General features: G+C 42.3%; 2 protein-coding genes and 1 long non-coding RNA gene across 3 annotated transcripts; 2 read left to right on the plus strand and 1 right to left on the minus strand.

Moving 5' to 3' along the window:
• Positions 1-2,791: 2,791 nt before the first annotated feature.
• LOC119016627 lies at positions 2,792-15,928 on the minus strand. The gene is made up of 4 exons (XR_005074213.1): positions 14,665-15,928; positions 11,210-11,280; positions 4,201-4,339; positions 2,792-3,278 (listed from the first exon to the last, which is right to left on the minus strand). It is a non-coding gene; the product is annotated as an uncharacterized LOC119016627 (long non-coding RNA).
• LOC119016626 (elongation factor 1-alpha) lies at positions 6,938-10,667 on the plus strand. Its single transcript, XM_037092652.1, has 8 exons — positions 6,938-7,096; positions 7,945-8,099; positions 8,601-8,780; positions 8,892-9,188; positions 9,286-9,436; positions 9,532-9,788; positions 9,893-10,127; positions 10,223-10,667. Exons 2-8 carry the CDS (start codon positions 7,956-7,958, stop codon positions 10,342-10,344), a joined length of 1,386 nt encoding a protein of 461 aa, XP_036948547.1. The 5' UTR covers positions 6,938-7,096; positions 7,945-7,955; the 3' UTR covers positions 10,345-10,667.
• Positions 10,834-18,404, plus strand: LOC119016625 (elongation factor 1-alpha). Its single transcript, XM_037092651.1, has 8 exons — positions 10,834-10,978; positions 12,016-12,168; positions 13,261-13,440; positions 13,541-13,837; positions 13,990-14,140; positions 15,936-16,192; positions 16,859-17,093; positions 18,030-18,404. The coding sequence occupies exons 2-8, from the start codon at positions 12,025-12,027 to the stop codon at positions 18,152-18,154; spliced, it is 1,389 nt and encodes a 462-aa protein (XP_036948546.1). The 5' UTR covers positions 10,834-10,978; positions 12,016-12,024; the 3' UTR covers positions 18,155-18,404.
• Positions 18,405-18,521: the final 117 nt, after the last annotated feature.

Below are 18,521 nucleotides of genomic sequence, written 5' to 3' on the forward strand. Positions count from 1 at the left end.
TGTAAATACATGTGTTGAAAAACATTTATAATGACGAGCCTGACAAAATAGCTGCATAATTAACAAATTAATTCTGCCGTTGCCGTGTGTATAAAAAGAATAATAAATACAGCCATGTTATGTAAACCCAAAGTCAATAAAACCTTTCACCAACGTTTCTGAAATGCCTTGTTGATGCTGATGTGTGAAGTTGGAGTCGATCCTGTAAATTACTCCAGATAAATGGGGCAAAATATTTGAAAGCTGTCCTTCCACCAGGTCTTTGGCTGTGTACAGGCAATAAATTCCTCCCTGCAGCCACTGGATGGCACAAGAAACTAAATAAAAGCAGTGATCTCATGGTTGTCAGAATGGAAAAAGCAAAATAACATTTTAAGAAGTAGAAAATAAAGACACACTAAACATTTTGGATAACATTTCAACATGGTCTTGCATGTTAGTAGGGGACACTTTCAGAAGAAACACTTATTTCAGTCAAACTTTTAAACACTTGAGACGATTTATCTATATTTAGTGTATAGAATTAACACTATAAGCATATTTAGCATTGCATATGTATCCCTATAAATTTATAAATGAATAAACCACAGAGAAATATTTCATACAGAAAGCTGGGTAGTCCTTAATCCACAGAAACATAAAGTAGGTATAGACTTGTGTTTGTACTCATGTGTGGGCTTAATTATTAATTAGTTTACTACTTTATTTCCCTCATTGTAGTTACATAAGTGGACCAGAGACGTGTGTCCTGTTTGAAATCATCTAACTCAACAGTGACACATGCCTCACAGTTGGCTAACAGGGTGTAGCTCTTGTTGCCAGGTTGGTGTTGAAGCTTGCATCAGATTTTTTTGACGCATGACCCGGAAGTTCACGATGAACTCCGTCCGGTGTAACAGGATTTACCTTCCCCTTCCTTGATACTCACATGTCCTCCTAGTATTTAATTCCACTCGCTGGTTCTATAATCCACGGAAAATCCACTCTGTCTTATTTAAATTACTTATCTTAATATTGTTTAATTTTAACTTAAAGTATTTTCTTGTTTTAACGGAGGGTTTATTTGGATAGTTGCAGCCAAACCAACGGATTTGTACAACAGCTAGCTAGCTTACGTTAGAGCTTTGATTAGCATGTGAACCTTTAGCTCGCTGCTTCACCAGCCAAATTTCACGTTTATTGTGTGAATGTTTGCACCATACTCGGCCTTTGGCGACTATAAAACAGCAGACTGACGTCAAAGTATTTTTAAAACTCAAACAAGCCTCATTTCTAAGTTAAATCAGTGATTCTGTGGAAGCTAGCTAGCATTAGGTCATGTTGGCATTGTGTGACTCACTCTTGCCAATGAATGTTTGATGACAGTGCTGTTATGTGACTGTCCTGCAGGAGCAAATACACACTCCATGCTTGCAGAATACATTATTAAAACTAAAGAACGCCATGCATACAATATGCAGAGCCTTTATTCTGCACATAGAGGATTCATTCACCCCCTGCAGTATGTCATTCCTCATAAAACAGCAGTAGCATGTTCCTTTATGAACCTTTCTTTCAATAAAACATAGCTCAGCCATTTGTCTCACTATTTTTACACTTCTGTCCTCTTTAGTTTCTGTTCAATTCCATAACCTAGTCCCTTACGTATCTCCAACGTCAGAAATGTATGACTATTCAAGGCAGAACTTTTAAGAAATAATCTCAAGGTAATGAGCAATAGTCTCAAGAGAGCATTGCTGAGACAGGATTATTGATTATTTGGCTTCCTGGTAAGTATTTATAATACACTGATGAATATATAAACAACAGCCTGTAAGTATTTCTTAAATTGAAGTCCTGTTCATATCCTTTTTTTTTTTTTTGCCACAGGTTGGCCACAAACCTGTTAAAGTAAAAAACATCTGAGAACAGAGCAGTCTGATTTTGAAGAGTGATTAAATCCATGTGTCAAATGGTTTGTAATGCATCACATGTTACTTGACCAGACACCTCTCTACCTTTATTTGAAGCACAGGATGCATTTGTTTTTAAAATAAAAATCTAAAAATAAATAAATGTGTTTTTCAATGACATTTTAAACATGCAGTAAAGATGAACCGGCTTTAATGCTCACAGGTTCATCAAATAGTCGTCCTCCCCTTGTATACTAGCCTCAGGGTGCAATCAGTGCCAGATGTGTGTGAAATTTTCTGCAGCCACAAATGTAGAAGCCAAACATTTAACGGAGCGGCTCTGCAGCCTGGAGGCTCTGATATGCGTGATAAACACTCCTCAACACTGCGGGTGTGAAACAAATGCAGACGAAAGGGTTGTTTGCAAGTGTGAGCTGGACGTGGCTGTGTGGTGCAAATGCTCCTTATTTGCATGAACTGTTCCCCTGGGTTGTGATTATAATTGCATACAGCGTGCTGTGCTGACTTTGCTATTTAGAGTGTCTTACCCTAAACTCTGCCTGCATGCTCATGAATGCCAGTGCTGTGGGATTTTGTGAATGTTGGCACCGATCAGAACCAGTCAGTGCCTTTTTTTTTTTTTTCTCTGCACCCACACAGACACCAAGTCACGTTTCTCACAGTTGGAAAATGAAGACAACGCTGAAAAGTACCTGGACTAAAATGATGATGATCTATCTATCTATCTATCTATCTATCTATCTGTCTATCTATGTATCTATCTCATGAGTGGTTCCCATGAGTAGTTTTAGCAGAGAGTGATTTCTCCTCTTCAAGCTGTACTTAAATGCTGACAGGTTGAAATATCAGTTTTGTTGACAAAAAAAGCAAGACAGCTGTGGTTTTATAAGATCAACCTTTATTGGTCTCCAGCACCTGAGAAATTCAATGGTTACAGCAGTTACAGAATCAGATAAAGCAAGACAATGAAATGGAAAAAATAAGATAGTATGGACAATAAATTCTATATTCACTGCACGTGATGGATCATTGTACCTATAATTGTAACGCACACATTGTGAGTAGTATTATACTGGCATTATGACAATATGTGACTTTAATCACCTCAGCCAAGGAGGTTTTGTTTTCACCCCTGTCTGTTTGTTGGTTGGTTCATTAGTTGGTTGACTGGTTTGTGGGTAGGTTAATTTGTTAGCTGGTTGGTTGGTTAATTAGTTAATGAATTGGTTCATTAGCTTGTTTTTTCATTTTCTTGAACATTGCGAGACACTTCCCTGATCTTGAGCCTGTCCGACGCCCCTGGGATGAACAGGATCCTCAGGCCTCACCGTCCAACACCAGCGGCCGACCTCAGTCCTCTTGTGGCTGAAGAAGAACAAATTGTAAACAACAAACATTTATCAATTATTGGTGGTTCATAGAGAAAAGGCAAAACCAAACCTGACAAATAATGAATCATAACAAAATGACTGTCATGACATTAAAGGATAATTTGAATAATCCAAAAGATTCGATGGATTTAATGTTTAAAGAAGAATCCAATCAAATGGAGCTTTAAAAGAGTTTTAACATGCGTCTGTCTGAGAGAACAGTGCACTAAGCTGATCCTCTGAGGTACATGGCTATTACGAGTGCATTCAATAAACCAGGTGGTTAAAAATTAATTGGCTATGAATCAATGAACATTTCTCCTGGCAATTAAAGACAGGAAATCAAAATGTCTACTGTCTGTACAAACAGACAGCAGGTTCTCCTCAGTCCGTGGTTAAAATGTTCAGATCTCTCCTGTTGCTATAACCACCACACATACCAGATGACTCATCGCTGACGTGCTGCCAGTCGGGCTGTTGAATCACATTCTCCCTTTCACACACATACACACACACGCTGGCACCGACACACACACACACACACACACACACACACACACACTCTCGCCGCTAGTTTAGTGCCTGAAATAAGAGCACAGCTGTTGTACTTTGCTCTGTTCAGCCATCAGATCATTAGCGGATGCTTCTTTATGAGCCGAGCTGTGACTGGGCCACTGCCTGGGCACATGGCCGGGCCCAGACTTTAAGTGTACGTGAGATGAGAGAAACTTTGAGTAGGCAATACACATATGATAATGTTGTGGCAATAACGCACCTTAACGCTAAGTTGCCAACCACTTTAAAATGTGAAAATAGGGAAGAATAAAGATGCAGGTTGATCAGAACCATGTTGGAGGAGATGATGGACGAGAGCGAGGCACTCGACCTGTAGTGCAGGTAAATATCCAAATAATCACCTCTCATACTACACGCTCCTCATCTCCTCATGCAGCTGGTGCCATTTTGTGTTTTTTTTCACCCCCGCCACTCAAACACTGGGAGTCCGCCACTGGCAGCTGTGGTGTTTGGCAACCAGCATTTACAGCACTTTACCTGCTACAACAATACAAGAATGGAAAGACACAGACAGTGATGAAAAAATCCACATCAATAGGTGAATTAAAGCTGTCATTCAAACTCAGGCCTTGAGGCTATGGTTAACACATCCAACGCCAGACGTATCGCCTTCAGGCAAAGGTGGAGGGACAAAGAGCTGTAACTGTAGAATCTTGCACAACCAGCCACTGCCTGTGAAGCAGAGGAGATTTTTTTTACTGATAATGTGTTTTGGGTGGCTAATATTCTCTGATAATGTGTTTCATCATTTTTCAGACTAGAATTAAAAGCCAGGAAATCTGCTTAGGTTTTGCTGTAACATCAAAATTGAAAATATTTATTTGAGAAATGTTTCTTTTCAACATTTAACATTATTGTACCTTTGTACACATAGTAAACCAAGATCAAAATCTGCTATGTTTTGGTTCAGCAACTTTTGTCCAGCGTCACATTAAACAGACGACAAAACCGAAAACCTGTTTTCTTTCTTTACTTTTTAACCACACACCTATTTTATACTTCTTCAGTATGTAATTCAATCAAGATAGATTTATTGAGGGTTTCAATTTATATTTTACACTAGAAAAAGGACAGAATTCAGGCCCAATTGGCTCTTATCCAAGTAATGTCACTGCATTAAAAGTTTTCACTTTTATCCTCAAAGTCTTTTTATGAAATGACACACACCTGAGTCACCTCAGAGCCGAATTGAGCACAAAATGTTGCACTTCTTATGATGTAAAAACATAGAAATCTAAAAGAACAATATGATTTATATCACTTATTGATGGACCAAACACAGTTTCAAATCAAGCATGAACTTAGTGAGTTATATCTGCCAGCAGAAGAAGTCTGTGTGTTGGATTTTAGGAGGAATTTCTCTTAAATAGTTAAACAATGAATAAGTAGCTTTGACAAGTTGTCTGCTTACAAGTGCTTTTTAACAACTTGAATGTTCCCTTAAGACGCCAGCAGAGAAAATCACCCCTCTGCTCATTTAACCGTCACTTTTTAGGACACTTAAAGCAAGTTGTCGCTCTCTTCCTGACCCCCAGTCGTCTTATCGCCTCCCTCCCTCGCTCGCTGCCCTCATCTCGGCCCGTCGCTCCACTTCCCCCCTCGTGGTCGCTCTGCCCTCCGCTGAGTGAAGGCAGCAGCTGCCAAGCCCAAGTAGCTGTTACCTGAACTGGAGTGAAAGCAGAGCGAGTAGTTAGTGTGTGTGTGTGTGTGTGTGTGTGTGTGTGTGTGTCTGTGTATATATAATTGTGTGTGAGGATGCCGGCTGCCTCTATACTGGGCAGCGTGCCACAGTGATGGAAGAAGAGACAGATTCTGACCTCCTGACCTGCAAGTAGCATCCCAGTGACAAAACAGGCCTTTCTTGTAACTATCACATGCTGATTTTTTTGCTTATTAATCAGTCAAATTAAAGATACACTTCGCTTCACCCTGACGACATCATGTTTAACCCGCCTGTTCTCAATGCAAACGACCAGCTGATAAGGTGTCTCGAACACAGTGTGAGTTCATCCTTTCAGAGTCTGGGCTCCCTGTTTGAATGCAAATCTCTCTCAGATTTAGATAATCTTGTCAAGATGATGAGTCGTTCCAGTATTACCAGTGGGTGAGGGACTGGGAGGAGGCCCGAGGGGGGCTTCTTTGTGCTGAGCTGCTTGGGTCTTGAGTGTATGTAAATAATGTCATTTAAATGGTGATTATGTCAGAATCTTTTTAAACTAAGGGAAGAAAGAAGGAAGAAGAAATTCACAATTTATAAGTGCGGTTTTAATATTTACAACGATAATAACATCTTAATACAAACTCAGAAATGTTTATATTTTCAGTAAGTGAATAAACTAGCTGTTCTCCGGGGAAAATGAGGTCCTGAGGTCAGAAAGGTGGCAAGGAAAACTCTTTATTAAGATTGTTTATACATAAATTGATTAAATGTCTCCTCCATAACTACGTAGTGCACCTTTAATTAGAAAATGTGCAGAGAATCATCATTACCAAACATAAAAAGAGTGAATAATACATAAACAAACCCCAAATTAGTCTTCTTGTGTTGCATGATGACATATTTTGTCTCATTGTGTGTGTTTTGCATGTATTTTTCAGCGTTCCATAACACACCCTGCCTCCACATTATGTCTGTATAGAACTAACTGCATGAAGGTGCATCTGCTCTTATGAAAAAAAAAACTTTTTTTTCCAATATTTTCCATTTTATAACTATATTTTGTCTGACTTGCTGGTGTTTATCCTAATCTCTCTACCTGCCATGATGTATTTATAGTTGAACAGCTGAAAATGTCACACCAGGAAGTCACAACAACTTCCAAACACAACGGTGCGTTTCTCTCGCGCAGCTGATCTCACAGGAAGTCGTGTCAGAACCTACACAGAACGAAATAACGGTTAAACCGTCCAACATCAACACAGTTCTGTGCCTCACACCCTGGCTCATCCTCATTGTCTTTCATTATGGTGTCTCTCTTTTGTGGCTAGTTCAACAATTATAGACAAATCCACCCCCCCGGTGCGACAACATACATGTATGTTTCAGGCGGTTCATCCGGCAGCGTGCTGACGTTTTTCGCAGGAATGTGTGTGATTTGCGGGTCTGCACCGGGGAGGGCGACGGGAAGTCAGGCCGCCTCCCATTTAGTATAAAACCTCTCGGTCCACCCCTACTCTTCCTCTTTCTGTTACCTGGCTAGGGGCAGCAGCTTTGGCCGTGAAAACCCAGAAACACCGGTAAGTTCAGCTTTGATTCATATGGTGGAAAGCGAGCAAAGGACGCAGGCCTGTAACTCTCTGTGGCGATTAAGAAGATTTAGTGAGAAGTCCTTCTCCGGTTATTAGCTCCGTTTTTCAGCCAAAACTTTGCCTTTTCGGTTATGTAACTTCACACACAGACCTGTGGATTTTTTTTAAAAAAAGAGAGGAATTACCCATAGAAACGTTAATGTTAACATTAGCTTTCACGTGCCTTTTTTTCCATCAAAAAGTGTTGCTGAGGTTTGATTTGAACTTTGAACAAAAAGACGAGAGCGAGGGAGGAGAGAATGTGGGGGGAAAAGGAACAAAGAGGATACGAAGTAAGCCGAGATGTGAGGATGCTGGAGGGGCATTTCTTCCTCCTCCTCCATGAAACAACTGTACATACTATCCAGTGACAGGTGTCGGGAGTCTGGACGAAATGGCTTCTGAATATTTGGCGATCTTTGTAACTTTATCCGACGTGGCCCATGGAGTAACACGTGTCTCGCCTGGCCTGTGGCCGAGCGAGGCCTAGCAGCCACCGCCTGTTCGCGGCTCAAATCTCTAACCGTTATTCAGCAACGAAGGAGACTTTTAACTAATTTCGACAATGTTAAATACTAGTTTTGTTCGCCATTTTGAGCACATGTCGACATTACCTCATGATGTTAATGCTAGCTTGGCTTTCAAGTTGAGGCAGGCCCGAAATGCCACGGTTCAACTAACGGTTCATTCCTATTGTAAGCACCCTGAGGACATTTTAACAAGGCTAATACAAAATGGTGGGCTTAAAAATGAAAGCTAACCGATGTATCTTTTTTTTTGTTTTTAATTCGTGACAGAAACTACAACAATGGGAAAGGAAAAGATCCACATCAACATCGTGGTCATTGGCCATGTCGACTCCGGCAAGTCCACCTCCACCGGTCATCTGATCTACAAATGCGGAGGAATCGACAAGAGAACCATCGAGAAGTTCGAGAAGGAGGCCGCTGAGGTGAGCCGCTATTTTATCTAATCTTTTACAACAGTTGCATTCAAGAGCCAAGATGGCGGCGTCAGCATGCCCACTCTGAGCCCCGCTGCCCGGCACGAGAATGTAGCGACTGTGTGCGCGCACGCGGGGTGGGGCTTAACGTGAGCAGCGCTTATAGTGACTGTGCACTAAAACCGAGCGGAGGCCTCAGGCTGTGCTACAAAGAAATGTTACATAAACTTTACACACGATCACATTATAAATGTATCTAATGGAATGTAAAAGGTTACTGGCATGATTGAGTTATGTGTTAAGTTAATTAAAATTATATAATGGAAGTGGTCTTAATGGATGTATTGACTCTTTAATTGACTCTGCTTGTGTAATCCAAACATGGCTGCTTAACACAACACATGCCTTGACAAATTAGTGGTCTGTGTTCTTTACCAGCACAAAAAAAATGTTTAATATCTAAATCAGGAAAATCAAATACAGATAAAACATTTTCTGATCCCTCTACAGATGGGCAAGGGCTCCTTCAAGTACGCCTGGGTGCTGGACAAACTGAAGGCCGAGCGTGAGCGTGGTATCACCATTGACATCGCTCTGTGGAAGTTCGAGACTAGCAAGTACTACGTGACCATCATTGATGCCCCTGGACACAGAGACTTCATCAAGAACATGATCACTGGTACCTCCCAGGTAAATGATGGTGTTTATACACGGCAAGCTCAAGGTTAAACTTTGCCATTTTCATTTCACTTTAATGTATTTAAATCTCAACTCTCTCTGAATGTGCTTTTTTAATTTTAGGCTGACTGCGCTGTGCTGATCGTTGCTGCTGGTGTTGGTGAGTTCGAGGCTGGTATCTCCAAGAACGGCCAGACCCGTGAGCACGCCCTGCTGGCCTTCACCCTTGGTGTGAAGCAGCTCATCGTTGGAGTCAACAAGATGGACTCCACTGAGCCCCCTTACAGCCAGGCCCGTTTTGAGGAAATCACCAAGGAAGTGAGCACCTACATCAAGAAGATTGGCTACAACCCCGCCTCTGTTGCCTTCGTCCCCATCTCTGGATGGCACGGCGACAACATGCTGGAGACCAGCGAAAAGGTAAGGACAACTTCAACTTCCACCCAAGACAAAGTTTTGAATTGAACCTGAGTGGGAACATGGACTGACTTCTCTCCTCTTTAAAACCACTCTTTAGATGGGCTGGTTCAAGGGATGGAAGGTTGAGCGCAAGGAGGGCAATGCTAGCGGAACCACACTGCTGGAGGCTCTTGATGCCATCGTGCCCCCCAGTCGCCCCACCGACAAGCCCCTCCGTCTGCCCCTGCAGGACGTCTACAAAATCGGCGGTAAGAATGTGTTAATGCTTGATAACAAGATAATGTTACCAATTCAAATCCTTCAAAGGCACTAGTTTCTCTATTGAACTCATTGTTCTTCTCAGGTATTGGAACTGTCCCCGTCGGTCGTGTTGAGACTGGTGTCCTGAAGCCCGGTATGGTTGTCACCTTCGCTCCCCCCCAGCTGACCACTGAGGTCAAGTCTGTGGAGATGCACCACGAGTCTCTGCCCGAGGCTGTCCCTGGTGACAACGTTGGCTTCAACATCAAGAACGTGTCTGTCAAGGAAATCCGTCGTGGATACGTCGCTGGTGACAGCAAGAGCGACCCACCCAAGGGAGCTGACAACTTCAACGCTCAGGTGTGTATTGTGAATTTTGAAAGGCTTGAAAAGGGGTTAAAAGAACTTGGTTTCCAGTCTTGGGTCAAGCTGCAAGAGGTCTAACTTCAAGAATTTGTCCACAGGTCATCATCCTGAACCACCCTGGCCAGATCAATGCTGGCTACGCACCTGTGCTGGATTGCCACACAGCTCACATTGCCTGCAAGTTCACCGAGCTCATCGAGAAGATCGACCGTCGTTCTGGCAAGAAGCTTGAGGATGCTCCCAAGTTTGTCAAGTCTGGTGATGCCGCCATTGTCAAACTGCACCCACAGAAGCCCATGGTTGTGGAGCCCTTCTCCAGCTACCCTCCCCTTGGTATGTTTAGTCTTAACTCCATTATCCATTTAAATGCTTTGTTTGTGCAGTGAAATGAAGCGCACTGACTAACTGCTCCCCTGTTCTATTCCTAGGTCGTTTCGCTGTGCGTGACATGAGGCAGACGGTGGCTGTCGGTGTCATCAAGGCTGTTGAGTTCAAGGAAGTGTCTGGAAAGACAACCAAGGCTGCAGAGAAGGCCCAGAAGAAGAAATGAATGGTCGTGCAGGACATCCAGCAACAAGAAGTGTGCCGGCAGCAGCGGGCCACCCCTTACCCCCATCCTGGATCATCTTCTCTGAGGCAGAGTTCTGTACTCAAGGACTGGCTTATGCTGATTAAAACCCATCGCAAAAGTTTTCGCAGGAAAAAAGAACTACGTGGCATTGTCACTTACCTGAATCACACGACAGTGCTTCTTCTCAGTTAAGTTTTAAGTTGGAAATGGTTTAGAACTGTATCTTGATGTTAAAATGCCACATTAATTGGAAAGAAAGCTGCTGGTAACTAATAAAATAAATGTCTTTGAAAAAATTGAAATTGGCTCGTCTTACTCCTTTTTTAGTGCTGCAGTTGCTTTAGTTCTTTGCTGTCACAGGCGAGCTTATGCTGTGATGCAGCTGTTTTTGACCATGCTATCTGTGTGCCGTGATGCACTTCTCAGCCAATCGCCTTGACAGCAGTTATGCCACCCCAGCCAATAGCACCCTCTTATTTTAGTCTGACAGCAACAAGAGCATGCACAGCCCTCCCTCTCCTCTGGTTCTGTATAAAAACTCTGGACACATCACATTCTGTCCTTTTTTCCCTTCGCTCTAATCAGGGGACGTCTTGTTTATTGCTGGGCACAGGTACGTAAAATGTCATCTTTTTAAAAGCTCAGTGTCTCGTCTTTCCAGCTAAAATGCATGTTGGGGGGGCGAAAGAGGCTGCGGTATTATCCAGGGCAGGGAATAGAATCTGCATATATTGGCTTGAGTCAGAAAATCACTGCCTGAATCTAGACTACAAACATCAGATGCTGCCTGGCTGTCTTTTAGAATACGTTATTGATAATATAATGGGTAAACATGCTGGCTCACCTCAATCTCTTATCCAGGTTTTTGTAGGGCATGTCGTGATCTGTTCTGCTGATTCACCGAGGCTCAACATACTGATGAAAAAGAAGCAGAAATTCAACAATCAGACTATGGTCTTAATACTGCACAAAAAAAGGAGTCAGATTATTCTTTTGCCAGTCATGGTAGTCCTTTCTATGCTCGTGAACGCGCATGCTTCCACCCCAGTGCTGGGTGTACAGTGTATGTGCGCGCGCTTGCATCAGTTGGTAACATGGCGGCTCTGCGCACACGGCGCAACATGGAGGCCGGCTTCTAGCACATGGCGCGTGACTCACCAGCAGTGAGTGTCGCCTTTCCGGTGGCGTGAACGAGCACCGAAAATGACTTTGGGTGGAAAAAAGTCTTTTTTTTGCTTCTTTATTGCGTCTCTTGTTTAAATGAGACGCCTTTGCACCACACTGCGACATTCTGAACGCGATTTTGTGTTAACTAACGGTTTGGTAACTAACGGTTAGCTAACGGCTTGTGCCGCAGTTGCGACAAGGTTGAGACATGATAAAGATATTCATGGTGAACATGTCAGCCTATTTCCGATTAAAGTGTGTTCAGAATAAACACGACAGATTTAATTTTAAGTGCGCATAACTACCCCATATCGTGTTTATAATCTGATGAAGCTACTTAACGTTAGCTATCGATTATATACAGCTGAGTCATTATAACCCTAATGGTGGTCCCGCTGAGCTTCAGCCCGCAGTGGAGACAGTTTATAACCTGAAATATGAATTTATACGGTCAACATGACTCCCCATGTTGTTTATAACCAGTAATTCGAAATGGGGAAGGAAAAGGTCCACATCAACATCGTGGTCATTGGCCATGTCGACTCCGGCAAGTCCACCACCACCGGCCACCTGATCTACAAGTGCGGAGGCATCGACAAGAGAACCATCGAGAAGTTCGAGAAGGAGGCGGCTGAGGTTGGTCATGGCGACACCACAGCACTGCACTGCACTTTTCAATAATGGAAACCACCCACAGGACACAAAACTGTGAATCCAGAGACTGTGTCATCTGAAGAATTGAGGGGGGAACCGGGTGTGGTGGACGTAACTGCTCTGATAAATTGTTAAAATCTGCCATCTACTGTTAAAAAACGTGCACTACCCTTTTCACTTAAGAGTAAATGCCTATCCCCAATAATGAATATACATAAAAGCTTAAATTCAGGTGTTAATATAGGTACTACAAGACAATAGCGTTACATACATATATACATATACATATTCCACATGCTCGCTAATGGTTACTTCATTTAGTAGTATAGGTAGAAATCCATTTGAGAGATAAGAAAAATATTCAGGCTTACTGAAATATGGTAAATTATTTATTAAAATGAATTTATTTAAATATTTTCCAAAAACATATCAGTAGTATTAAAAGATATAGATGAATGTCCTTTAGCAGTAGCAGCTGAGTATTTAACTTGAATACTGTGTATGGATTAAGTGAAATGTGTTTAAATTGGCGTTAAAACATGGTAAAATTCTTAGGTCTGTTTACCTCCTTTAATTTTAGTGTTTCATGATCCAAACCAGGAAATTTCTCTAATCTTTTATTTTATTCCAGCAGAAACCTTCATTTAACACCAATGCCTCGAGATATTTGGCATACTTTGTAAAATGGAAAAAGGGGCTAAAATTTATGAATTTTAACAAAATATCTAAAATATTGTTATGCGCTGAAAGTCATCTTAGATGATTAACTCAGTGTTATATTCCCACTGAGCCCCCTTATGAACTACTTCGGGAAATATGATGTAACTGTCGGCGTGACATTTAGAGTGAGCACCTACTTAGGAACTGCTTGAATGACGGGGGATGGTGACACTTCATATTTCTGGTGTTAACATACTCATAAGTTTTCCCCAGTTTTTTCTTTAGATAGAGGCATAACTTTATCACTAAAGATTTGCATTTAAGATGGCTGGTTAATACTTTTTACTCATTTAATTTCCTGCTTTTTTACTCATTTAATTTCCTGCTTCATTACTGTTGCCTTGACCTCCACAGATGGGCAAAGGCTCCTTCAAGTACGCCTGGGTGCTGGACAAACTGAAGGCCGAGCGTGAGCGTGGTATCACCATTGACATCGCTCTGTGGAAGTTCGAGACTAGCAAGTACTACGTGACCATCATTGATGCCCCTGGACACAGAGACTTCATCAAGAACATGATCACTGGTACCTCCCAGGTAAATGATGGTGTTTATACACGGCAAGCTTGAGGTTAAACCACATTTTCAGTCTCGCTTTAACATATCCAAATCTGAACTATTGTGATTTTAATTTTAGGCTGACTGCGCTGTGCTGATCGTTGCTGCTGGTGTTGGTGAGTTCGAGGCTGGTATCTCCAAGAACGGCCAGACCCGTGAACACGCCCTGCTGGCCTACACTCTGGGTGTGAAGCAGCTCATCGTTGGAGTCAACAAGATGGACTCCACTGAGCCCCCTTACAGTCAGAAGCGTTTTGAGGAGATCACCAAGGAAGTGAGCACCTACATCAAGAAGATCGGCTACAACCCCGCCACTGTTGCCTTCGTCCCCATCTCTGGATGGCACGGAGACAACATGCTGGAGGCCAGCGACAAGGTAAGGGGCTTGTGACATACAAAGTCGTTGTGTGGTCACATTTAATTCAGTGGATTTTTGGAAGTTTAATAATCCTCTCAAACCAGTCATTAATCTTTTGCTAACCGCTTTCAATTTTTCCTCTTTTCCTTTGTCTGCATTCTCAATGTTAGATGGGCTGGTTCAAGGGCTGGAAGATCGAGCGTAAGGAGGGCGGTGCCAGCGGCACTACCCTACTGGAAGCTCTGGACTCCATCATGCCACCCAGCCGCCCCACTGACAAGCCCCTGCGTCTGCCCCTGCAGGATGTCTACAAAATTGGCGGTAAGGAGTATCAGGTCATGTCATAATATGTCACTTCAAAGAAGAGGAGGCAACATAATGTTAGCAAAAACAAGCAGTACTTCCTACAAACAGACATTTAACTGCCTTTCAAAAAATAAAATATACCTACTTCTTTATGTAAAACTCACGGTGGAAAAGTTACTAAGTCGGACCGAGAAACACTTCCGTATCGCTTCCGAAACAACACAAGTAAATTAAATCCCATCAGCTGAACATAAAAGTCATAACAGCGCAATGTAAAAAAAAAGAACATCAGTTTGATAAACAAAGTAACTGAGAATAAGGTCATTGTGATCTTCCTCACATGTCAGATCAGTCTAGGCAAACAGATTTCTCTCTCTTCACAGTGGAAGGAAAAAGAGCACTCCCTCTCTAGTTTACGAATTTTCCACCCAAACTTTTAATATAGATAATATCAGCAAATATTGAATCAAAGGATGAGACTGTATGAAATACACAACATGGCTCTCTAAGTAATGAATGAAATTGATGAGATATCTTACTGTACAATGCAGGATGAGCCGCCCTCTTGTTAGTCGTGATCACGAAAAGGGAAAAGTCGTTTTAAAACATCGCGGACACGGTCGCTGACAGAACAGAAAGCACTCCTCTTCTCTCGTATCATAAGTTTCCAACATACTGCAGTTCTCCACCCACAGTCCAAAGTTGCCAACTATCACGCAAGCAGCGAGGTCCAAAGGAATATTTATTAACAGTAAAGATGTGTCGTTCAACTGCCATATTACGGCCGAGTTCTCACTGCGGTTGTCAAGCGAGTGAGTTTGAATCAAGCCTGTACCCTTTGCTGCATGCCACTCCCTCTGTCTCTCCTATCTCTCACTATCGCAGATGATGTTGGAACTTGCCTTTAAAAACAGAACAATTGTCTGGCAAGCATCCCTTTTACTTCTGAGTTTATAGCCAAATAAAGCAAAACACTGACCACAACACAGTCACAAAATATCAAAATCAAGAGGCACAGAGACGAGTTGCCTACCTGAAGTCCTGAGAGTTACAACGATAACCGTGCCACCAGCTTGTGGTGAAATTAGACACTCCTAAATGATGCGTCATACTGTAGACTCAGGCGCTGACATTTGCGTAAGGACACATACTGACAGTCAATCCAGACAACCCTTCTGCGATCTAATCAAAGGCTTACAAGAATGTACTCGATATTCTCTACCACACCTTAACACCCACACCTGACATGTATAAACCCATTGATGTTGTTTTATTTGTAGCAGGACCATCTTCAGCATTTCACTGTGAGATCAGAGATGATCAAATTTTAAAAAATGGCTGCAGACAAAACCTGACAACATTTATTTTGAACCCTGTGAGCTTCATTAAAGACTTAAAAGGACAGTTCACCCCAAAAATCAAAAATACATATTTTTCCACTTACCTGTGGCTCTGTGTATCCATGTGGATTGTTTTGATGTGAGTTACTGAGTTTTGGAGATATCGGCTTGTAGAGATTTCTACCTTTTCTTCAGTATAGTGGATATAGATGGGACTCAGCTTGTGTTGCTCAAAGTGGCAGAAATTACATTCTGGAAAGAAACACTGCTGTAATTTTTTTTAAATGTACTTTTTTGGTGCTTCCTCAATTACACACAAGAGAAGGCAGATATACAGCTGATATCTCCCAAACTGCAGCCCACACCAGACCACTCCTGTATCCATCAAACGTCACCTAATCCCAGATTATTTTATTGTAATTACTACTGAAGTACGTACTTGAAATATTTGGCCTCCTGTTCCCTCTCAGGTATTGGAACTGTGCCCGTCGGTCGCGTTGAGACTGGTATCCTGAAGCCTGGCATGGTCGTCACCTTTGCTCCCCCCAACCTGACCACTGAGGTGAAGTCTGTTGAGATGCACCACGAGTCTCTGACTGAGGCTCTCCCTGGTGACAACGTTGGCTTCAACATCAAGAACGTGTCCGTTAAGGAGATTCGCCGTGGAAACGTGACTGGCGACAGCAAGAACGACCCACCCATGGCAGCTGAAAACTTCACCGCCCAGGTGAGTCTGAGCAACGGGGAGAAAATAAGGAAAAATATGTTTTTTTTAATCCCCTTATGATTCTACATGAAATCAATAAAGAAAACACAAGACATAATGGGTTTTCTGGAGCCCTCACAGTCAATTTATACATTATTATTGCATTCATGCAATAACTCTGTATAACTGATTTGAGTGGTTATGTTTGCTCAGAACATAATCTGTGTTTTTTTCAGTATTGGCGTGTAAGATAGCCACTGTCCCTATGATCTCAGATATGACTCATACTAACTATTTTGAGGGACGGCAGGTTAGGACAGGGGACTCATTTTGTTCAGTTTGCTAACAAAATGGACGGCGTACCCCCACAAATCACCTACTGCTTATAATGGAAGTTTTTCATGTTTCATATAAGCGCTGGTTGACATGACAGGTGATGTTTCGTAGCCAGCAGAAAGTTTCTGAAACTCTACAGCATAACAGCATTGCATCATTCTCCTTTTCACTTCAATTCAGGAGAATTGAAGTGAAAAGACATTATTCACATCCTTACTGTGCCCTCAAGCTACTGCATCAACTTCAGACCAGTGAAACTTAGTCGAGTGAAGATTTCAGCATTTGACACAAGGGGGCAAAGAATGCTTACATGCTGATTTGTAACCTCTAATCATGTCTCTTTGTCTGCAGGTCATCATCCTGAACCACCCTGGCCAGATCTCCCAGGGTTACGCCCCCGTGCTTGATTGCCACACTGCTCACATTGCCTGCAAGTTCAGCGAGCTCAAGGAGAAGATTGACCGTCGTTCTGGCAAGAAGCTTGAGGACAACCCCAAGGCTCTCAAGTCCGGAGACGCCGCCATCATCACCATGGTGCCTGGAAAACCCATGTGTGTTGAGAGCTTCTCCCAGTACCCCCCACTGGGTGAGTGAATTTGTTACCTTGTTCATGGAAGACATTTTGACAGTTGCTTTACCTGGTTTGAAAAATCAAAATGTCTGCTGTGGAGGGAATCTATTTAAAAGCTGCACTAATCAATATTTTTCAAAAATAAACATTCTTAATGTGCTTTTTAGCATCTCTCAGAAAATTGCCTTCTGGCCCCAAGATCCGCAGCCAACAATTTTTGAGTCACACAGCTCTTATAAACTCACTGTGAACTATCTGCCCAACATTAAACAACAGGCAGACACAGTTGGAAACTATCTGGTTAACATACCTGAGCATTTAGCAGCTAAAGAGCCACATCATCTAAAGGAGGTGGTGGAGACCAAAAACTGAGCCAAAAAGTATTTGACTTACATAAATCAGGTGGACAGAAACATCATTCCAGATGAAATACAGCATTGCTCTAGGTTCACTATGACAACATTTAAAAAGAGGGCCAATGCTAGATTAAAACAAGATTGTTGTTTGTTGATTGATCTGTAAGAATAGCTCATGTCAGCTATTTTACACCACTGTCATTGATAAGATAAGGACTGAAAATTACTCCATAATGCTGTTCTGTTGCACTTTCTATGTATTTTTTAGTACTGGGTACATTTAATTAAACATTATAAAACAAGTCTATAAAAGAAATAGGTCGCCAGTTACACTTCCTTTTTCCTTGTGACCACAACCTGGTGGCAGACAAAACTGTAAAGTGATTGAGGTTTAAAGGGAACTGATTTAAATGCAGGTGGTTTCCTGATTCTGTATCCATTGTGCACTCAATATTAACTTCATAAAGATACGCTGAAGCAGAATACATGGTTATTGCAAGTTTAAGTATAATATGCACCGTACATTCAGACTCACCTACAGGCTCCTCATCAACTCCTCCGTTTCTCTCCCTTCTTGTCCGTCTCTTCCTCCCAGGTCGCTTTGCTGTGCGTGACATGAGGCAGACCGTGGCTGTCGGCGTCATCAAGTCTGTCGAGAAGAAGGCTGCCTCCGGAGGAAAGGTCACCAAGTCTGCACAGAAGGCTGACAAGAAGAAATGAATTCTCATGCAGGATGTCCAACAAAGTGTCGTGTCTCAGCAGCAGCGGGCTGCCCCCTCCCCTCCTCATCCCTGCCACCCAGCGCCGTCTTCTCTGAGGCACAGCTCTCTACTCAAGGACTGGCTTATGCTGATTAAAACCCATCGGAAAAGTTTCCGCAGGAAAGGAAGGCTTGTGCCTTTTAGGGGAAACTATGATCATGATTAAGTTGAAACCAAAACAATAAAAATCTTAAACATTGCCAAATGAATAAGTTTCTTTGTTGTTTCATTACTATTTATCAATTACAAACTAGCTGCATTCCTTTGAAATGTTAAAACAAACACTGCAGAGTATATTCCAATTATAACAGGTTAATCGAGGCAAA

The sequence above is a fragment of the Acanthopagrus latus genome, chromosome 3 (genome assembly GCF_904848185.1).
Source record: "Acanthopagrus latus isolate v.2019 chromosome 3, fAcaLat1.1, whole genome shotgun sequence".
In the NCBI taxonomy this organism is placed as follows: domain Eukaryota; kingdom Metazoa; phylum Chordata; class Actinopteri; order Spariformes; family Sparidae; genus Acanthopagrus; species Acanthopagrus latus.

Coding starts and splice junctions, on each gene's coding strand:
- LOC119016625 (XM_037092651.1), top strand. CDS start 12,025: ATGGGGAAGGAAAAGGTCCACATCAACATCGTGGTCATTGGCCATGTC. Junction 12,169..13,260: donor TCGAGAAGGAGGCGGCTGAG/GTTGGTCATGGC, acceptor TGACCTCCACAG/ATGGGCAAAGGCTCCTTCAA. Junction 13,838..13,989: donor TGCTGGAGGCCAGCGACAAG/GTAAGGGGCTTG, acceptor TCTCAATGTTAG/ATGGGCTGGTTCAAGGGCTG.
- LOC119016626 (XM_037092652.1), top strand. CDS start 7,956: ATGGGAAAGGAAAAGATCCACATCAACATCGTGGTCATTGGCCATGTC. Junction 8,781..8,891: donor TGATCACTGGTACCTCCCAG/GTAAATGATGGT, acceptor TTTTAATTTTAG/GCTGACTGCGCTGTGCTGAT. Junction 9,789..9,892: donor CTGACAACTTCAACGCTCAG/GTGTGTATTGTG, acceptor ATTTGTCCACAG/GTCATCATCCTGAACCACCC.